The sequence below is a fragment of the Pantherophis guttatus genome, chromosome 4 (genome assembly GCF_059756535.1).
Source record: "Pantherophis guttatus breed Tessera chromosome 4, ASM5975653v1, whole genome shotgun sequence".
Taxonomy (NCBI): domain Eukaryota; kingdom Metazoa; phylum Chordata; class Lepidosauria; order Squamata; family Colubridae; genus Pantherophis; species Pantherophis guttatus.
The window spans coordinates 31566586-31587680 of NC_142066.1; the positions used below are offsets into that span (position 1 = coordinate 31566586).

At 40.7% G+C, this 21095-nt stretch overlaps 1 protein-coding gene across 1 annotated transcript; it reads left to right on the top strand.

Annotated features, from left to right (window-relative positions):
- Positions 1 to 4426: 4426 nt before the first annotated feature.
- Positions 4427 to 10278, top strand: LOC117669124 (ferritin, higher subunit-like). The gene is made up of 4 exons (XM_034423303.2): positions 4427 to 5994; positions 7389 to 7535; positions 9254 to 9379; positions 9965 to 10278. The coding sequence occupies exons 1-4, from the start codon at positions 5893 to 5895 to the stop codon at positions 10124 to 10126; spliced, it is 537 nt and encodes a 178-aa protein (XP_034279194.1). The 5' UTR covers positions 4427 to 5892; the 3' UTR covers positions 10127 to 10278.
- The last annotated feature ends 10817 nt before the right edge of the window (positions 10279 to 21095 follow it).

Below are 21095 nucleotides of genomic sequence, written 5' to 3' on the forward strand. Positions count from 1 at the left end.
CTAATTGAAGATGGAGCTGGATGCCTCGAATGTTTTGACGCCAGTTAATCTAGTCCGAACAAGTTTCCTGATTGAATGGGAGGACGGAGAGTTTTGCACGTAGATCTTCTTAGCCCCCCCTCCCTCCATTTTACAGCTCTGCTTGATGCTGACTCATGGTGATGAAACACCACAGCTTCATGTCCAGCAAAACATGCAAAGCCTATCAGGAAAACAACATGGATTCAAAGTAGAACCATATAAGAAAGGAAAGATAATAAAGAAAAATAGCAAGTAGTGAAAAAAGAAAATATAAATTTTTAGAGAAGCGGCTCCTGATCTTCTTCAGCAATTATAAACACATTTATGTTATGCCCCCCTTCTCTCTAAAGTTGCATCATAATTTTCTTCTTTCCATAAGCTGTCCTTTCTAATCTTCAAACCCATAAGTCACAAGTTAATTTTTCTCTCTTTTTAAGCAAAACACAAAAATAAATGCAGTTTTTGATCTTTTTCTTATCCAGTGTTTCTCAACCTCCACAACAGCCTCTCATACTGGCTGTGGAATTCTGGGAGTTGAAGTCCCCATCTCTTAATGTTGCTGAGCTTAAGAAACATTGCAACAAGTAATTTTTGTCATCAAAAACAACATGGATTCTGCTGGAATTTGAAATGACAGAAAGTTTTTTTTGGGGGGGGGGGATTCAACGGGGAAAGAGGGGTAAATGAGAAGGTAGGCCTGGATGGACGTTAGTTACAAGATGCTGGGACTTGTCCTAAAATAGAATAGGAAAAAAGTTTCATGGCAAGGCAGTCCAGCTATGCAGTATTGTTGATGGCGGCTAAGCTCAAGTAACATCTTATGGTTTGTTGAGCAAATCGTAGTTGCCTAAATTTGCGCAATATACTAAACCGCAAACCGTGGTTTGCAAATCCCAATGACTGGGTCTAAGCCAGAAACACTACAAAACATATTATGATTTTACATGATGATGGTGATAATGGTTGATAATGGTGATGATATTATTCATTCAGCTGTGTCCGACTCTTGGGCGATTCTATGGGCCAAGGCTCTCCATGTCTTCTGATCTTGCACTACTTCTATGCTCTGACTGGTCACCATTTGATGGTGTACGTCCACTGTGTCCTTTGGCAGCCTGGTTTCCTTTTACTCCTAACTCTTGCAAGCATAATTGCTTTCTCAAGTGAATTCCTCCGCATGACATAGCCAAAATAAGTGAGATGCAAACTTTGCACATGGTTTTAAATAGAGGAAGTCCACAATTTACAAGCATAATTGAGATGAGAATTTCCATTGCTGAGCAAGGCAGCTGTTAAATGACTTTGCACCCAATTTTACCTCTTTTGTCAGAGCTGTTAAGTGAATCATGCAAATCAACAACGTTGTATTTGGGGTGGTGACCAGGCCCTTTAAGATTAAGGACGAATCTGGGTTCCCCCGTTGACTTTGCTTCTTGGAAACCAACTGAGAAGATTGCAAATGGCGATCATGTGATCCCAGGACACTGCAACCATTGCAAATACATGCTGGTTGCCAAGCCTCCGAGTTTTAATCATATGATGGGATGCTACGATGGCTGTGTGAATATCTGTTAAAAGTCCCTTTTTTCAATGTCGTAACTTTGAACAGTTGCTAAACAAATGGTTTTAAGTCGAGGACTGCCTGTAAACACATAGCGACTCTTCAACTTTACAAGTAGTTTATCTATGAGGAGCCCAAGTCCTGAAGCTGGGGCTTCTTTTCTATGTTCAAACCATCACTCTCTTCTGAGACTGCAGTCCAGGAATGTCTGCAGGATGTGGTTAAATTAGTCAAGAAGCTGGCTGCCATGGCCTCACTCATAAAAAAACCTTGACTTTTCTGAAAACATCCTGCAGACAACTGTTACAGTTTCTTTCTATGTTCACTCAGAAGTCCTTTCAAAATGAACTTCTCTTCCTGATCAGTAGTTATGGATTTTTGTAATGGGGACCAACAAGTCCCTCACAATGTGAATAGTGCCATTAATGTACATTGTAATGCACAGACTTGAGATGCTGTTTTTACACGAAGATGTCACAGGACGTGTGTCATTGGTAAAGGTAAAGGTTCCCCTCGTACATAAGTGCTAGTCATTCCCGACTCTAGGGGGCGGTGCTCATCTCCATTTCAAAGCCGAAGAGCCAACACTGTTTGAAGACGTCTCCTTGGTCATGTGGCCAGCATGACTCAACCCCAAAGGCATATGGAACACTGTTACCTTCCCACCAAAGGTGGTCCCTATTTTTCTACTTGCATTTTTTATGTGCTTTTGAACTGCTAGGTTGGCAAAAGCTGGGACAAGTAACAGGAGTCACCCCATTATACGGCACTAGGGATTTGAACCGCTGAACTGCCGACCTTTTGATTGACAAGCTCAGTGTCTTAGCCACTGAGCCACCATGTCCCTGTTTGAGGTTATAGCTTAGGACTTTTGCACTCAAGTGGAGTCTATCCAGGGTCTCTTTCTTTAAACAGCAACGCGTATTATTTAATATAGGCTATTTAACAGGTGGCAAATCACCCCCGCTGTATTTGGGGTGAGGACCAGGCCCTTTAAGATTAATAAATGGGCATGTTAGAAAAACCTCTTTTTTTTGTAGCAAGGTAGAGCAGCAAAACCTTGAACATTTCTTTCTATCTTTCACCAAACAAAATCAAGACAGTTTTATTTTGTGGTTGCTTCTCATTTTCCATTTTCTCAGGAATGAGCAATTTTTTTTCTGAAACTCCGTCCTTAATGGTCCATTATTCCTTCCCCGTTCCTAAGCTACACTCTTTCAGAAGAGTGTTAAGTTTTTTTTTCTGAAAAAAAGCTTAATATTGCCTTAACATCCTGATATGGCCACACTATACTTTCAATACTACGCTGGAAACCTATAGATTACAGTAGTCCTCGACTTGATTTAGTGACTATTCAAAGTTACAATGGCAATGAAAAAAGTGTCTTATGACCATTTTCATATGATTGTTGTGGCATCCCCATGGTCATGTGATCAAAATCCAGATGCCTGGCAACTGACTCTTACTTATGACAGTTGCAGTATCCCGGGGTCATGTGATCACTTTTTGTGACCTTCCGACAAGTAAGGTTAACAGGGAAACTAGATTCACTTAATTGTGTTACTAACTTAACAACCTCAGTCATTCAATTAACAACTGTGGCAAGAAAGGTTGTTAAATGGGGGAAAACTCAATGTCTCACTTAATAACATGAATGCTGGGCTCAACTGTGGTCATAAATTGAGAACTACCTGTATTAATAAAACAGACAAGTCTGAAAAGCAGAAGATATTGTGGCTTGGTATACACACTGCAATTAGCTAATATCAAGCTTGTGTATTTGTTTCAAGACAGGACTCCTAGATTAATACATATTGTTGCCTAAATTGGTGCCCTACAAGTGAGTGCGATTGTAAATTCTTTCTTGGTTTGGGATGGAAGTTGTAGCTCCAGCCATCCAGAGAACTCCAGTTTAAAAATAGTAAACCTGGAAATAAATGGATGGTCACCATCAGACTATAGATGGAAGATCTACTTTGAATGTTTCTGGATAAAAAATGAAAACAAAACAAACCCCTTCAGTATTGTACCACACATGTAAATGTAGATATTTTATTTTTAACACAAGAGAAGTAGCACTGCACCAAACATCTTTTATTAATAGATATCTTTTTTTCTTGAAAGCGTACAGAGTCTCCTGTTTGAGTAAGAGGTTGGACTAGAAGACCTCCAAGGTCCCTTACAGCTCTATTCTGATTGATTGATTGTTATGTGAAAGACCTGCTTAATAATGCTTGAAAGGTTCCAAACCAAAATTCACAAGACCTCCTCCTCTAACAAGAAACATGCAGAAATCATTTGGGAATACGTTCAGTAAGCAAAGTTCCAACCCTGATTTACAGTATGTTCTTCATATATTTCCATGGCCTTTTTGAAAAACACCAAGTTGATGTCTTTCAAAAAGTGATCCACCACGGTGGATCCCATCACATAACTCAAACTCTGTTTGTGTTTCTTGGAGAGGGTCAAGCAATGGCAGAAAGCTGGTCTGATCCCACAGCAGATAGAGATCACAAGTCATCCTGTTGGCAGGACAAAACAATTTTGCAATGGGCTATAGTCTTCGTGGGATTTCTAAGGTTGGAAAGAATAAGACACTATGGTAAGTAAAAAGGCCCCCTTCCTTATATGTTCATCTGTTGAGACCTCGGTGGCCACCCGACTTTCGGAACAGCCTCCCATCTGAGATCGGATTTCACCTTCTGGAAGGTCGTGAAGACATGGCTCTCCCCTCAAACATTGGATTAGCATGAGCCTTTTGCTGGGAGGCTGTTTGGTCTGGTGCCTGGGTTATTTCTCATTTAATGGATTGTTGCAAGCAGCCTAGAATTATGCTATGAGATAGGTAGCCACGGAAGTCTAGTAAGCAAGAAAATAAATCCAAGTGGTTAAAATTCTTTAGTTACTATAGAACTGTGGCAATAAGGATTTTGTTTCTCAACTTCTAGTGGACCTTCGTCTAATTGCAAGAAAACATCTAGTCCTCAACTGCCCTAATAGTTGTTTTCATTTGCTCCATGCACAGTTATTCTATCCAGATGAGCAAGCTCCCAGGTCCAATCCAATCAGAATAGAGCTGGAAGGGACCTTGGAGGTCTTCTAGTCCAGCCCCCTGCTCTAGCAAGAGACCCTATATCAGTGATGGCTAACCTTTTTGCCGTCAAGTGCCAAAAGCGGGGGGAACATGAGGGTGTCGCGCGTGTGCGTGCCCACATCCATAATTCAATGCACCCCAACCCCCACGCATGCACATGCGATCCCCCTGGCACGACCCCCACTTTTGGCACGTGATGGCATGGTGGGCCTGTTAGGCCCGTTTTTCACCCTCCCCAGGCTCCAGAGGCTTTCTTGGAGCCTGGGGAGGGCGAAAACGGCCTTCCCCACACCCCCGAAGGCCCTTCGGAGGCCGGAAATGACCTGTTTCCAAACTTCCAATGGGCCCAGAAGGCCCGAAAATCAGCTGGCCAGCGTGTGCATGCGCATTGGAGCTGAGCGAGGGCAACACTTGCGTGCCCACAGATATGGCTCCGCATGCCACCTGTGGCACGCGTGCCATAGGTTCGCCATCACGGCCCTATACCATTTCAGATAGGCAGTTGTCCAGTCTCTTCTTAGAAACCTACAGTAATGAAGCACCCATAACTTCTGAATGAACGCAAGCCTTTCCACTGGTTGATTGTCCTCACTGCTAGGAAGTTTCTGTTTAATTCCAGGTTGCTTCTCTTCTTGATTAGTTCCTATCCATTGTTTCTTGTCTTACTTTCTGGTGCTTTGGAAAATAAGTTGACCCCCCTGTATTTTGTGGCATCCCCTCAAATACTGGGATACTGCTATCCTGCCAGGTTAAGAGGGAGGAACGACATTAACTGTAAAGCAGCCCCTCCCCACCCACTCACTTAGGCAGCGGGAAGGAGACCGTCTGGATGGTGTGTCACGTGAATCGAGAAGGGCGGGCGCTAGGACTCCGGTGCTTTCCCCGCCCAGACTCCGCCTTTAGCAAACCTCCGGCCTGAGCTGGCGAGATCGAGTGGTCAGTGGCGGCTGCGCACGTCCTTCTGGATCGCTCAGCCGCTTTATAAAAGGGGCGCGAATCCCTTTGTCCCGCAGAGCTCGGTTCCTGCTTCAACAGTGCTTGAACGGAACTGGTTCCACCGCCTTTTCTATTCTTCTTTTCCCCCTCCCCGTTTTGGATCGCCTCTTACCTCCTTCCTTGAGTTGAAAACAGACGAGGGAGCGACTCGCTGCTTGCCGATCTTCCGCCCCCAGCAGGATCTCCTTGGGCCGGACTCCTCTTCCAGACCACCGCAGAAATGGACTCCCAGATCCGCCAGAACTACCACCGCGACTGCGAAGCTGCCATCAACCGCATGGTCAACATGGAGCTGTATGCCAGCTACGTCTACCTCTCCATGGTGGGTAAAGGGGCAGGAGGAGGCACGGGGCAATTTGCGTAGAGGCAGTTTGGTCAAATGGTTAGCCAGGAGCCTGAGTTCTAGTCCCACTTTAGCATGCAAATCAGTTGGGAGACTTTGGGTCAGTGCCTTTCTAATTTGACCTACCTCACAGGGTGGTTATTGTGGGAAAATAGGAGAAGTGCATTAGAATAGAATGACTAGAATAGAATAACAAAGTTGGAAGGGACCTTCGAGGTCTTCTAGTCCAAACCCCTCTGCTCAGGCAGGAAACCCTATAAATATTAGGTAAGTTCGGCGCTTAGTTATAAAAATGAAGGGGGATCTAGAGCAGCCTGCCTCCGCACCCCCTATCCCCAACCTAGCTTAGGGTGGTGGGAATTTATCCCTTTCCCCATCTGGAAGTCTGTGCGAGGCTGATAAAAGAGAGGCGTAGTCGCAGGCGGTTAGTGCAGTAATTCGTTTTTTTGGCTAAGTAACCTAAGGCGCTTTTCTTTCGCTGAGCAAAACTATTAGAGAATTGTTCTCTTGGAAAAGAAATGGTGGCGACCGGGAAGGCTCAGAGTGGTTAGATTCGGGGGAAGAGGTAAACAGCACGGAGGCTAAGCCTTTTGCACACGCAGTAATTGACTTTGCACACGCACGTGCATTTTAGACGCACGGGCGCGCTGGAAAGCGAAGGGAAGGTGCCACCCGCCTCCTTTCTCACGTACAGATCTATCTTAAACAGTAGAAATCAGCTTACCTGATGATGATGCATCTCGCATAGTTTCAGTCCAGGCAGTGTCTCTCAACCGTGCCGATTTTAAGATGTGTGGACTTTCAACTCCCAGAATTTTCCATCCAGCAGTGAAGTCCACACATCTTAAAATCGCCATGGTTGTAGACCAGTATTTCTCAAACTTTTAACAACTTTTAAGATCTGGGGACTGAGGAATTATGGGGACTGAAGTCCAGCATATCTAAAAAGTTGAGAAACGCTGATCTAGACCAAGGGCACACAAACTATGCTGCTTGGAACTTCCGGAGTTCTGTGAGAATCTAGTGATTCAACATGACGGTTTATAATCATAAAATGTTAAGATCTTTATTCCTTTTTTCATTTAACTTTGAGAAATGTTCTTCAGGTACGTCAAGTTTGAAGAATGTCAGTTTCTTTAGACCATCTCCATGCTGACTGGGGAATTCTGAGAGTTGAAGTCCACTCATCTTAACATTGCCAAGTTTGAAAAACACTGGTGTAGACTATAGATTAACCCTGCTGCTACTATTCTTCTTGTTCCAGTCCTGCTGTCTTTTCTCATTTGTCCAAGGAGCCGTTGGATGGATCTACACCAGAAATATAGAGATAAGCCTACTGGAGCACAAAGACAGATTTCTGTTCCTTTTTGCAGGCTTCGTATTTTGACCGGGACGATGTGGCTCTTGCAAACGTCTCCAGCTTCTTTCGGTCTCAGTCACATGAGGAGAGGGAGCATGCTGACAAGTTGTTGAAGTTTCAGAGCCAGCGTGGGGGCCGAGTCCTCCTACAAGATATCAAGGTATAATAAGTATGGCCCAAACTTCTGCTTCTCTAAGAGATGTTGAGAAAATAGTATTTTTCAGTCTGGCTGCCTTCCAGATGTTTTAGGCCTAAAAATTCTATTACTCGATGAAACACTGTGGGGGGGACATTGGGGCAACTTTAAGCTGGAAGGAGGTCCCAGAAATGACAACTCTGTCCAGGTGCTGATTAGGAAGATTAAGAAAAAAATGTTTCAAAGAGATTCCATCTTAATTAAGAAGTACAACTGAGAATTTCCTCTTATATTTTTCAAACATCTGTACAATTAGTCCTTGACTTACGATCACAATTGAGCCCAAAATTTCTGTTGCTAAGCGAGACAGTTCTAAATGGGCTTTGCCCCATTTCACGACTTTTTTTTTTGCCACAGTTGTTAAGTGAATCACTGCAGTTGTTAAGTAACAAGGTTGTTAAGTGAAACTGGCTTCTTCATTGACTTTGTCAGAAGGTTGCAAAAGCTGATCACATGATCCCGAGACCCTGCAACTGATGAGTCAGTTGCCAAGCATCTGAATTTTGATCATGTGATTATGGGGATGTTGCGATGGTTGTAAGTGTGAAAACCAGTCAAAAGTCACTTTTCCCGATACCGTTGTAACTTCAAATGGTCCCTAAATGAACTGTTGTAAGTTGAGGACTACCTGTATTTACCCCAGGTTAGCATTAAATATCCCTTTCTGAATTTAGTGTCATTTCTGATTTGCTTGGTCTTGCCAGCTATTTTGAGCCTACGGTCTGTGTGGTTCTGCTGAGTTTGATGGAAATTCTAGTCGCAGAAGATTTGGGGAAGTGGGTGTTATAGGATGCCTATAGCAAGATTAGCAGTCCTCCCTGAATCTGGATTTATATATCACACTGAGCTATAATGGCTGTATTCATACAATGCAATCATCCTTGAATAACTTAACTATGGTGAATCAGTTAACTACGATTGATATCCACAATGCAAGGGGCCTACAAGGTTCTGCAGATCCTTAAAACATGTATTTGCTCCAAGGCCTGGAGTTTGCTTTTGTTTTGGCCCCTGGGGATTTTTTATTTTTTTTTGGTAAGGGAATGTGTGTTAAGCCTGTTTCCACACATTCCTTTCTTTTAAAAAAAAAAAAAAAGTTGCTTTATTTATGTAATCTTCCCAGAATCATCAGGCAGTCACACAGACTTCTACATTTAATAAACACATTTGACCATAAACTGACTATGCTATTTGGGTTTGATCAGGTCATGCATTAATGTGCATTTGGCTAGTCATGCAAACTCAGCCGTTGTTGGGGTTGGCTTAGTATTATTTATTTGTATCCTCCCCTTTATTATTTTTACAAATAACTCAAGGTGGCGAGCATAGCCAGCACACCTTCCTCCTCCTAGTTTCCCCACCACAACACATCAGCTTGTGATGTGTGTGAAGCTGAGAGAGAGTGACTGGCCCAAAGCCACCCAGCTGGCTTTCTTGGCTAAAACAGGATTTTAACCCACGGTTTCTAGTGCCTTAGCCACTAGATCAAACCAGGCATTGTTATCTATGAACAATGCAACTTTGGTGTGTGAACTCTGGTCTAGCATAATAGGTAAACAGCAGGCCTGTGCCACCCCCCCACCCCCCAATTAGCCTTGCCAAAGTTGTTATTATGGGATCAAACGTATCCAGCCATAAAAAGAGTAGCTACAAGATCTAAACAAGGTGGTTTCCCTCTACAGAAGCCCGAGAAAGATTCTTGGGGGAGCATCCTGAATGCTATGGAAGCAGCACTCCAGCTGGAGAAGAGTGTCAACCAGGCCCTTCTGGATTTGCACGGTTTGGCGAGTGACAAGGGAGACCCACAAGTGAGTCTTATGATTGGGGGTATTATGATCAGGATTCTTCCCCCTCACCACCAAATTCCTGCCAGGGGCTCATGTCACCAGTCTAAATAAGATTCCTTTGCACACACACACACACACACAAAGTTGGCTGAAAATGCTCTTTTACTTCATTCAAGGGAAAAATAGAAGAACCACTGTAATGTAGCTGAAGTGATGGCAGTGGAGATAAGAGAGCAAATTGGCAGTAAAACTCCATTCTGTGATTTAATGGCGATCCACAAAGTCCCTTCAAAGCTGTAAATCTGAGACTTGGCACCAATCCAATCTGAGTCCTGTGTTAGATTAATCGTGTGCTTTTTGAAGAAGTAAATGATAAAAATTAATGGACAGATGTGTGGTTAGAATGATGCTGACCCTAGAGCAGGGTTTTCCAACCGTGGCAACTTAAAAATAGATGGACTTCAACTTCCGGAATTCCCCAGCCAGCATGGAGAATTCTGGGAATTGAAGTCCACGTATCTTAAAAGTGGCCAAGGTTGAAAAACCCTGCCCTAAACACGGAGACTGCAAGCAGTGTATAACTCTGTTATCTGTATTTCTTTCCAGATGTGTAACTTCTTGGAAACTCATTACCTCGACGAGCAAGTCAAAGCTATCAAAGTCCTGGGCGACTACATTACCAATCTCCGGCGCTTGGGTACATCCCAGGGAGGTCTTGGAGATTATCTCTTTGACAAGCACACCCTAGGAGAGAGCAGCAGCAGCTGATTTCACCTTCTCCCCAATTCCTGGGAGTCACTTCCCATGAACCCACAAAAACCAGCCCACATCCATCACTTTTGCTGTGCCCCAGTCAAGGAGGGCTCCTACCTGCCATCTCAGTTGGCATGCATCCAATAAACAAGGGTTCATCTGTTTAACTTTTGTGTCTGTGTGTATACTTGTACATAGAAAGTTGGCTGGGTGACAATGGGCTAGTCACTCTCTCAGCCCAAACTACCTCATGGGACTATAATGGTGGGGAAAATGAAAGGAGGGACATTAGGTTTATTGGCTACCTTGAGTTACTAATAAAGTGATAAAGGCAGGCTAAAAATCTAATAAACTAGATAAATTAGATATATAAAATAGATAAAAGAAAATGTTATTTTCTTTTATGGAGAAGAAAATAATGGAATTTCATGAAGGTTGGCCTCCAGCAATAATGAAGCTCTATTGCTTGAAATCTTCATGAGTTAAAATGTGGCTTATAACCTACCTCTTCAAAAGGAAGAAGGGACTTTTTACTTAAACTTTTTTCCCCCTGGCTGCCGATACAGCCCTAGGCTGCAATTATTTCTTGTCTTCTACGCAATGGGATGTGTTTGTATAGCAGCTTAATTTATATTACAGGTGTTAGGTGTCAAATTGTACCCATTCTATTTTCTAATTCTTTGGGCTAAACTATAAATCCATAATCTGTGCCTTTGTACTGGATCATATACTTAAGTGGCAGAAAGAAGGGAAACAAATGTATATAAATCAGCTGGTATAATGTTGTCTGCAGCATTCCTAATGCTGTTCAAATCCTCTTGCCACAAACCCCTTCATGTTCCCTTTTCCTTAAATAATTCTTAACACAACTGGCAAATTAAGACAAGTTTTAACTCACATTGTGCAAAGCAAATGCTTGAAGTCTGCTCCAGACAATACCATCACAATAGATATATAGACAGCCCAGATATAAAGCTAGATCATATGATCCAATATGCAGAAAAACTAAGTAACTTAAATGAGGTGGGAGATATCAAACTTCTCAAGCTATTTTGCTGTTCTCTGACTGCTTCAATCCCTCCTCCCATTCCATGAAAGAATACAGAAGCTGCTAGGACAGTTTATGTGCCTTTGCTATGAAAACCACCCACCCATTTTCTTTACAACTGGACTGAAGTTTAGACTTCAACTTGATGGGACAGATTTAATAATTGGCCCGAACAAAGGGCTTCTTTATATTCTCTATAAGGCTTTAATTATGCTCTTGATTGTAGTTTAATTACTGAAATATTGTAATTGAATAACATCAAAAAAGGAACAAACACCACCACTAGGGCATGTTAAGATTTTATTATAAATGAAAGCAAACTTCAAGGATTTGTGGTATGATACATGTCTGTTCTGGTAATTTAAGAAGGAAAAATAAATTAAATGTAGTCCTGATTGAAGTTTATGAAATGCGGAACTGTATGGAGGACAATTTTCTCTTATTAGAACTTGGGCTGATTGGCAGTAAGTGTAGGATCAAAAACATGTTCAAACAATGCACAATTAATTTATCCAGTGGTTATCTTTTGCAATTATACAAAGCCTTAAATTACCATAGAAGAAATAAAGAATGAGCATACTATTGATTAATAGGCTGATTGCCACATCCACAGACAGAAAAAATGTAACTGAATGCCACAGATTGAAGACAAATTGCAAGGGAGACCATTTATTATTTAATGCCTGAGTTTTCAAAGAAGTTCCTATTATGAGGGGGCCCTGCTACCATTTCAGAAGACAAAGGAAGTAGGTTTAGGTAACATTTGAGGAAATGAGATATGTTGCTCATTCATTAGGCCTACCTAGGCTTTCTATTAAAAAATGAATATTGGGTGGTTTTCAAATTTTGCTTTTGCTGTTCTAGATAAAGCCATCTGCAGTCAAAGATAGTATGCTAGACTAGATATGTGGGTATGAAGCCCAGCCTTGTGAATTAGTTCTCTTCTTATTTTCCAGCCAAAGTACAATCAGTTTCAGACCCAAAGGTGCTTTTTTCAGAAGGCAACTGGACTTCCTTGTTTTTTCTTTTGAAGACGTTTCGCTTCTCATCCAAGAAGCTTCTTCAGCTCTGATAGGATAGTGGGGAATGGAAAGATTTATATTCCTTGCAGGCAGCTGGTAGTTTGCACCCTTTAGAGAGTCGTTGAAGCAGTTGGAGATTTATCTGTGTCCTCGGGGTCACCAGAAGAAGAAGAAGCTGAAGAAGCTTCTTGGATGAGAAGAGAAACGTCTTCAAAAGAAAAACCAAGAATGTCCAGTTGCCTCCTGAAAAAAGCACCTTTGGGACAACCATGACCTGGATGACTGAGCATCTCTACAGACAATCAGTTTCAGAATACTCCATTGTTTCCTCCTTCTCGTATGGGCCCTTTTGTAGATACACACTATAAGACAGTCATCCCCAATTTTTTGGGCACTAGGGATCAGTTCCATGCAGAGAGGTTTTTCCCCCAGACCAGAGGGGCCGTTGTTTCACATGCTGCCTGCATCCCGCAGATCGGGGTTTGTTTGTTGGCGCAGCCCTGTTTTTGGCATGCCACAGACCAGTGCTGGTCCATAGACCAGGGCTGAGGATCCCAGTTGTATGATTTTCAGACTGAAATGGGTGGTTTTTGGTCCTGCTAGTTTTGTTTTTTAATATCTAGACTTACTTCTGTACTTAAAGCACTCTTTCAGTTCCTGAAAATCATTGTTACTTCCTTTTTATGTACATTTGTGTACAAATGGGCCATTTTGACTATTTAAGGTTCCCTATTCACCCGGCAGTTGGGAAAGATTGAAGGCAAAAGGGGAAAGGGATAGCAGAGGATGAGATGGTTAGATAGTGTCATTGACACAGTGGGTGTGAGTTTGGGCAAACTCTGGCAGACTGTGAAGGACTTGGGGGCCTGACATTCTATGGTCCATGGCAGGGATCTCCAACCTTGGCAACTTTGCTGGCTGAGGAATTCTGGAAGTTGACGTCCACAAGTCTTAAAGTTGCCAAGGTTGGAGACCTCTGGTCCATGGGGTTGCAAAGAGTCGGACATGATTTAGCAACTGAACAACCACAAAATTCACTCCTGAACTCTGTAAATGAAAGGAAACTTTTGAGACCTTGTTTGCTAAATCAAATGCCGCTTTGAAGTCATTTCTCCCTCCTTCCTGGCTGTCATGACATGACTTGGTTGCAAAATGACTGCTAACCTAACTGGATTTCAAACAATAAATGGTATTTTTAGAAGGCTTCTTATATTCAGGGGGGAAAAAAAAGAGAAATACTATGTAGTTAGAATTATCAGATCAATTTTTTAAAAGTTTTAAATTATGTCCCATGGAAAAATGTGAAACAAGCAGAAAGCATGAAAGAATCGACAAACTGCATGAACTTAACAAAAGGCACTGCATTGAATACAATGTCATGTCAGTGACAAATGTATGACTTTCAACCTAACATTCATCTCTCATCACTAGCCAGCATGGCTGTAAGCCAAAAACAATGGATTCTGAACTCCACCTCTGGAAGACCATAATTAATGACTGAAGAAAAGACAATGGCTATAGGGAGTCCTTGACTTACAACCAAAATTGAACCTAACATTTCTATTGCTAAGCAAGACTGCTGTTAAGAGATTTTGCCCCATTTTATCTTTCTTGCCTCAGTTGTTAAGTGAATTACTGCAGTTGTTAAATTAGTAACAGTAATGTTGTACAGTGAATCTGGCTTCTCCATTGACTTTGCTTGGAGGAAGTCACAAAAAGGGGATCACGTGGTTCTAGGAAACTGCAAGTACTGTATGATCAATATGATCCAGTTGCCAAGAATCTGAATTTTAATCATGTGACCATGGAGATACTGCAATGGTAATAGGTGTGAAAAACAGTCATAAGTCACTTTTTCCAATGCCATTGTAACTTCAAATGGTCACTAAAAGGATGGTTGAAAGTCGAGGATTCCTTAACAAAAGCGGCAACATACAAAGAAAACCAATATAAAATGTTATACAGATGGCATCTAGCACCTGCAAGATTAGCAAAAAATTATCCAAATGTAAGCCCTAAATGTTGGAAGTGTGGATATCACCAAGGTACCTTCTTTCATATATCCTGTCCCGAAGCAAAGAGATATTGGAGAAAAATACAAAATTGGCTACAAGAATCAACTAATTAAAAAATTGAATTAACACCTGAAACATTTCTCCTGGGAATACTAAAGACTAAATACAGGAAAAAAAGAAGATATTTAATTATACATATACTGTACTCATTGCAGTGAGAATAGCATATGCCCAATACTGGAAAGGAAAGGAGGAACCAGAGGAACATATTATTCAGAAAGTTTTAGAATGTGCCGAAATGAACAAATTAACGTTAGAACTAAACGAAAAAGAGGATTCAGAATATTATACGATGTAGGATGATTGGTACATGTGGATTGATAACCAAATAAAGAATAGATGAAAGTTAATACAAATCTTAAGATATATATATGAATCTGGAACTATGAAACATAAAGGAAGAATCAATCTAATCTGTGTAGAAAAGTAACATTGTCTGACTGATTGTATTGTATTGTATTGTACTATAATAAATTTCAATAAAAAATTTAAAAAAAAAAAAGAAAGTCGAGGATTCCTGTACTGGATTGATTGAGCCTTGGAACTGCCTAAAGCAGTGTTTTTCAACCTTGGCAACTTTAAGATATGTGGGTTTCTTGGGGAGTTCTGCTAGGAAATTCTGGGAGTTGAAGTCCACATATTTTAAAGCTCACAGAATTCAGAAACACTAGCTTAAAGATTGTGGAAGTTGATGCCAAACCTGGTTCTCAGTTACAGTATAAGGAGCAGGATTAGCCAAAAAAATATTCCCCACCTCATGTGAAAGACCAGATGTGCTCATCTTACCTACCCCACCTGCAGAATCTGATCAGCTAGTTGTTGGTTCATCATTGGTGACTGGATCATATTTAGTGCAGAATAAGCCTCGGAATATATCTGTGAGCTTGTGCACAAGCACATACATATACACAAACCATTGTTCTTCAAGAAAGGGGCAATCAGAGAAGGGCTAAGAGGAATCAGTAGCTCTTCCCAGATATTGTAATGAGTGGAGTGGAGTGGAGTGGAGTGGAGTGGAGTGGAGTGGAGTGGAGTGGAGTAGAGTAGAGTAGAGTAGAGTAGAGTAGAGTAGAGTAGAGTAGAGTAGAGTAGAGTAGAGTAGAGTAGAATAGAATAGAATAGAATAGAATAGAATAGAATAGAATAGAATAGAATAACAGAGTTGGAAAGGACCGTGGAAGTTTTCTAGTCCAACCCCCTGCTCAGGCAGGAAACCCTATACCATCTCAGACAAATAGTTGTCCAATATCTTATTCAAAACTTCCAGTGTTGGAGCATCCACAACTTCAGAAGGCAAGTTGTTCCACTGATTAATTGTTCTAACTGTCAGGAAATTTTTCCTTAGTTCTAGGTTGGTTCTCTCCTTTATTAGTTTCCATCTATTGCTTCTTGTTCTGCCTTCAGGAGCTTTGGAGAATAGGTTGACCCTCTCTTCTTTGTGGCAACCCCTGAGATATTGGAACACTACTATGATATTACCCCTAGTCTGCCCCCAACTCACTGGGCCTAGAGATGCCCCCATTCCACTGGGCCTAGAGATGCAGTCCACCATGCAGGATAGAGGGCTCCTACATTTCAGAGCTTTTAAGGAGTTGGTCACTGAACACATTCTAAGGAGCCACTTATCAAAAATAAAGGTTTTGTCTTCACCCCACTGGGATCCTCAAAAAACCCTGCATCTCTTCCAATTAAAAGAAAACAGGTAAGATGTGATGTGAAAAAAAATTGCCCGAAATCCTTAAATGTAGCTAACCTTCAGAGCTAGACAGCACTGAATCTAAAGGAACAAAAATTGTAGAGTCAGGTGACTGGCAATTATTCCTGTATAGCAAAATACTCATTCAACTGTGTCCTCAAAAACACACTGTTAAAAGCCTCTCCATAAACATTGCCCTTTAGACAAGTTGGGTTACCGTTGATAGCAAATTCTAGCTTGCATGACAAGAGGTGTGTCAATGATAAAAACCCTGGAATTACTATTCTTTGCACAATGTATCAAGCTTATCTCCTTGGATTTTATCAGCTGAAGAACAATACATGTATTATATTGTCGCCTAAACCAATTACAAAGCCTTCCCTCCCATTTTTCTTCTCCTTCACCTAATTTTTATGGTTCCATCTGTCTTGTAAAGGAACATGTGAACTCACAGCCACTGTTTTTTTAGTCTGCTTTGTCAAGGAAACTGATGGAATGTAAGAAGAGCAAAAGGAAAAGATATCTGCCAATATTCTTTTGACAGTCTCTTCCAGAGTCTGATATACAAACTTACTCAACTCTATTAAAAAAAACCCCATTAAATTATATTCGTAAACTATTGTATATTCTTTGAGTGTTTGCAAATGTAATTGCACAAAAAAAGTACAGGTTGTCCTTGACTTACAATAGTTCATTTAATGACTGTTCAAAGTAACAACAGCATTGAAAAAAAGTGAGATGACAATTTTTCACACTTATGACCCAGTAGTGAAATGTAAAATTTGTTACTACTGGTTCTGTGGACGTGACTTGGTGGGGGAGCTAATGTGACTGGGTGGGCATGGCCAACTTTTTTTTTTTACTTTTAAAAGCATTTTTTCTACAACCTCTTCAGCCGAAGAGGTTGCAGGAAAAAATGCTTTTAAAAGCCTCTGACGATCCCAGTTGAGCCGTGTGCTCATCAGAGGCTTTTTTTTTTTTTACTTTTAAAGTATTTTTTCGGCCAAAGAGGTTGTAGAAAAAATGCTTTTAAAAGTAAAAAAAACAGCCTCTGATGATCGCACAGCTCAGCTGGGGGGGGTGCAGGGATTTTTGCTACTGGTTCTCCGAACCACCCGCCACCATCACTACCAGATTGGGCGATCCAGTCCGAACCGGGAGCATTTCACCCCTGTTATGACCATTGCAGCATCCCTATGGTCATATGATCAAAATACAGATGCTTGGCAACTGATTCATATTTATGTCAGTTGCAGTGTCCAAGAGTCATGTGATCACTTTTTGCATCCTTCTGACAAGCAAAATCAATGGGGAAACCAGATTCACTAAACAACCATGTCACTAACTTAACAACTGCAGTGATTCACTAACTTAACAACTGCAGTGATTCACTGTGGCAGAAAGAGTTGTAAAATGGGTCAAAATTAACTTAACACATGTCTTGCTTAGCAACAGATATTTGGGGCTCAATTTTGATTGTAAATTGAGGACTACCCGTAATCCACTTACATGGTTATAATAACTGTAAATTCACAGCACAAATACCTTTCTAATGTGTTATAGATCATTATGCATCTGGAACAGAACAGTCATACAAGGTTGGATTTGATAATTACTGGTTCTCATATTATTATAATTGCAGAATCAATATATGTAGTAACTATTAACTATCTAAGTATTCTTTTATTACAGGTGACATTGCTCAAAATTTCCATTAATTTTATAAATACATCATATAAAAAGAGTTCTTTGGATATTGCCAGATAGCAGCCTTATCCCTTGGCCTAGGTTAAACATTCTAAAAAGAAATCCAATTTCCAGGATGCTTTATATCTGCAAACATTTTTTAAAAAAATAATGCACCGCTCTAAAAATTTATGTGGGTTTTTCCTGCTCCAAAGATATCTTTGAAAAAGATGCAGTTTTCTGCTGAAGAAGGGGCTTTTGTGAATTGTGAATTATACCATTATGCAAATGTTGTGGCTAGTACCAAATTTTGCTTAATATAAATCAATCTTCCAAAGAATTTACATTTTAATTTTCAACATGAAAGATAGTGACAAAAAGTGAGATAGTGAGAAAAAGGGTAAACATTTATAATACAAATAACACAAATAATGAATTATTTGTTTAGCAACCATTCAAAGCTAGAATGGAACTTAAAAAAAACTTATGGCAGATTCTTAACAGCTATGACCATTACAGCATCCTTGCAGTCACATGTTCAAAATTTGGGTGCTTGGCAACAGATGTATTTACAATTGGAGTGCCTGTGGTTATGTGACTGCAACATTTCTAGCTGGTTTTCGACAAGCAAAGTCAAGGAGTTGGGGGGAGAAACTGGATTCATTTAACACCCACTGTGATTCACTTTACAGCCATGGCAAAAAAGGATGTGAAATCGAACATGACTCACTTAACAAGTGCCTTTCTTAGCAATGGAGATTCTGGTCTTGAACCTGTGATCATAGGTTCAAGACTACCTGTATTAATAGCAATAGCAATAGCACTTATATACCACTTCACAGTGTTTTTACATCCCTCTATAAGTGGTTTACAGAGTCAGCATATTGCCCCCAACAATCTGGGTCCTCATTTTATTGACCTCGGAAGGATGGAAGGCTGAGTCAACTTTGAGCCTGGTGAGATTCAAACTGCTAAATTGCAGGCAGCAAAAGTAGCCTGCAGTACTGCATTCTAACCACTGTGGCATTGCAACTCTTAATGTTTTTATATTGCTTTGGTGAGAAGAAGTCATACAAATAGTATAGGGCTTTTTAAAATTTAAAACCATAATGGCTAGCAAGGCTTGAGTGATCTTGTTTGGTTTTACAATATAAGCTAAGTAGGATTTGGCCTGATAAGTACTTGAATGGAAGATTCTGTCTCAATTTTTATTGATTGCTTGATTGATTCATTCATTCATTCATCCATTAATTATGCCACCCCTATAAAATGACTCTGGGTGGTTTACAGATTATAAAATGATAAATAGAAAAGTAATTAAAATGTTAAAACTATGCAAATTAAAAATTTAAAAATAAACAAAAACCCACGACTAAGAGACGAACAGCACAGGGATGAAGTCTTCTTACCCCATCAACCACATCCAGTGTGAGCGCCCCATCCCCACCCCCACCCCCAAATCTCAATGCCTGTGATATGTTTTAGATTGGGAATTCAGAGGAATCCAGAAAGTGTGCGCACCTATCACATTACCAGTTCAGTTTCTTTTCTTTTTATTATTATTTCTGGTTTACTAGGGACTGGGAAATAAAGCTATTTCTTCTACTTGGTTACAGATGAACTAAAGAAAGAAAGAAAAAAAAACAATGGTCCTTGTAAATTTTGTAACATTAATGTGTACATGCAACATTTTATTCAAAACTTTGAAATGATTTTGAAACATAATTACTATTCACAGTTAAACTAGGCATCTTATCTGGTAGGGAGAAAATGGTCCTTGGAAATTATTCATAGAATTTGTGAAACTATATTAAATCATTGTTGGGTTTTCAAAATGGAAAGTAGGGGAGAGAGATTTCCTATCTATGTTCTGTTTTAACTAGCTCCACACAGCTGCATAGAACTAACATTCCTCATAACTACACCACAAAATCTTTGATTGAATGCTTTGTTTCACCCAAGAAGCTACTTTAGAACTATATGATCTTTGTCATAAATGTGTGAAGTTTTAACCTTCTAGTTTTAATTCCAGTCCAGAGAAACTGACCAACCTCATTCTCTGTGACCAGGACATTACACAAATTGAGGGATATTAATGATTTGTACTGTATAGCTTAGGACTTGATGACACTCAAGTGTGGGGTATAAATCAGGGGTGAAATCCAGCAGGTTCTGATGGGTTCTGGAGATCTGGTAGCAGAAATTTTGAGCAGTTCAGAGAACCGGTAGTGGAAATTTTGAGCAGTTCAGAGAACCGGTAGCAAAAATTTTGAGTCATTTAGAGACCCGGCAAATACCACCTCTGGCTGGCCCCAGAGTGGGGAGGGAATGGGGATTTTGCAGTATCCTTCTCCTGGAGTGGGGTGGGAATGGAGATTTTGCACTATCCTTCCCCTGCAATGCCCACCAAGCCACGCCCACCAAGCCACACCATGACATGCCCACAGAACCGGTAGTAAAAAAAAAATGGATTTCACCACTGGTATAAATGTTGTTATATCCTCTAGCACGGGTGATGGCAACCTATGCATCTTCAAGTCACAGGCCATAATGTGGGTGGAGAGTGGGCCGCTCTCTCCTTCTCTTTTGGGCAAATACACTGGCACTTGGGAGGACTTTGCAAGGCCAAAGGGAAAAATGTGTCAAAATCTGTGGCACTGCAAACTAAGTGCCTTAGTATTAGCCTTAACACCTCATGTCCATACAAAAGGGGAAGGGGAATGGATTGTGACTGTCCACCATCTTGCAGTTCTTGACCCCTCTTCTAAAAGGTGTTCCTGTGATACAATCCATTTTTATGCCAGCTCAGGATCTCCAACATCTCTTCCTCCCGTGCAAGCAGATTTCACATCTCTTCATTTGATTAAGTTCATCTAGCAAGCTAGGCTACAAGCTAACTTCCTTAACAAGTTGGCCATAATGAAATTTTCATTTATTCATATCCTTAAATTTTATGCAAACCTATTATAAATCCATTTCTTCTCTTCTTCCTGGAGGCAGCAAAACCAAGAATTTAATTTCCTCTTTTCATGGCTCCTTTGCAGATCTTTCACAATAACTCATCATGAGTTTAATGTTGTCATCTTAAAAAAAAACAAACAAAAAAAAAACAAGTCAGGCGGGGGAAAAGTGCACTGTCACAAATGGATAGCTTAGTCACATGAGATTGGGAGAGACAAGTTTAAAAGAGATCTAGACTATATGGCAGCTTCCCCACCATAGGTGCCTCCCACAATTTGCACAATTCTTAACTAACAGCTGCAGAACATAGAACTGTGAACCTCTGGCAGACAGCAGGGAAACAAAGGTTCTTGGAAATAAGGCATCAATAAACTGACTAAGAGGAGAATGGTGGGGAATAACGATCTGTTTTGCTTCTCTTTTTGTTTGTTTAAGGGCTCTGTGTTGTGCAATTATTCTGCCAAGGTCATCACCATGTGGCCTATGCTAGTGCAGA

Excerpts from the sequence above, each read along its gene's own strand:
- LOC117669124 (XM_034423303.2), top strand. The coding sequence starts at position 5,893 with ATGGACTCCCAGATCCGCCAGAACTACCACCGCGACTGCGAAGCTGCC. Across the intron at positions 5,995-7,388 it reads GCTACGTCTACCTCTCCATG|GCTTCGTATTTTGACCGGGA; the intron begins GTGGGTAAAGGG and ends TCCTTTTTGCAG. Across the intron at positions 9,380-9,964 it reads GTGACAAGGGAGACCCACAA|ATGTGTAACTTCTTGGAAAC; the intron begins GTGAGTCTTATG and ends ATTTCTTTCCAG.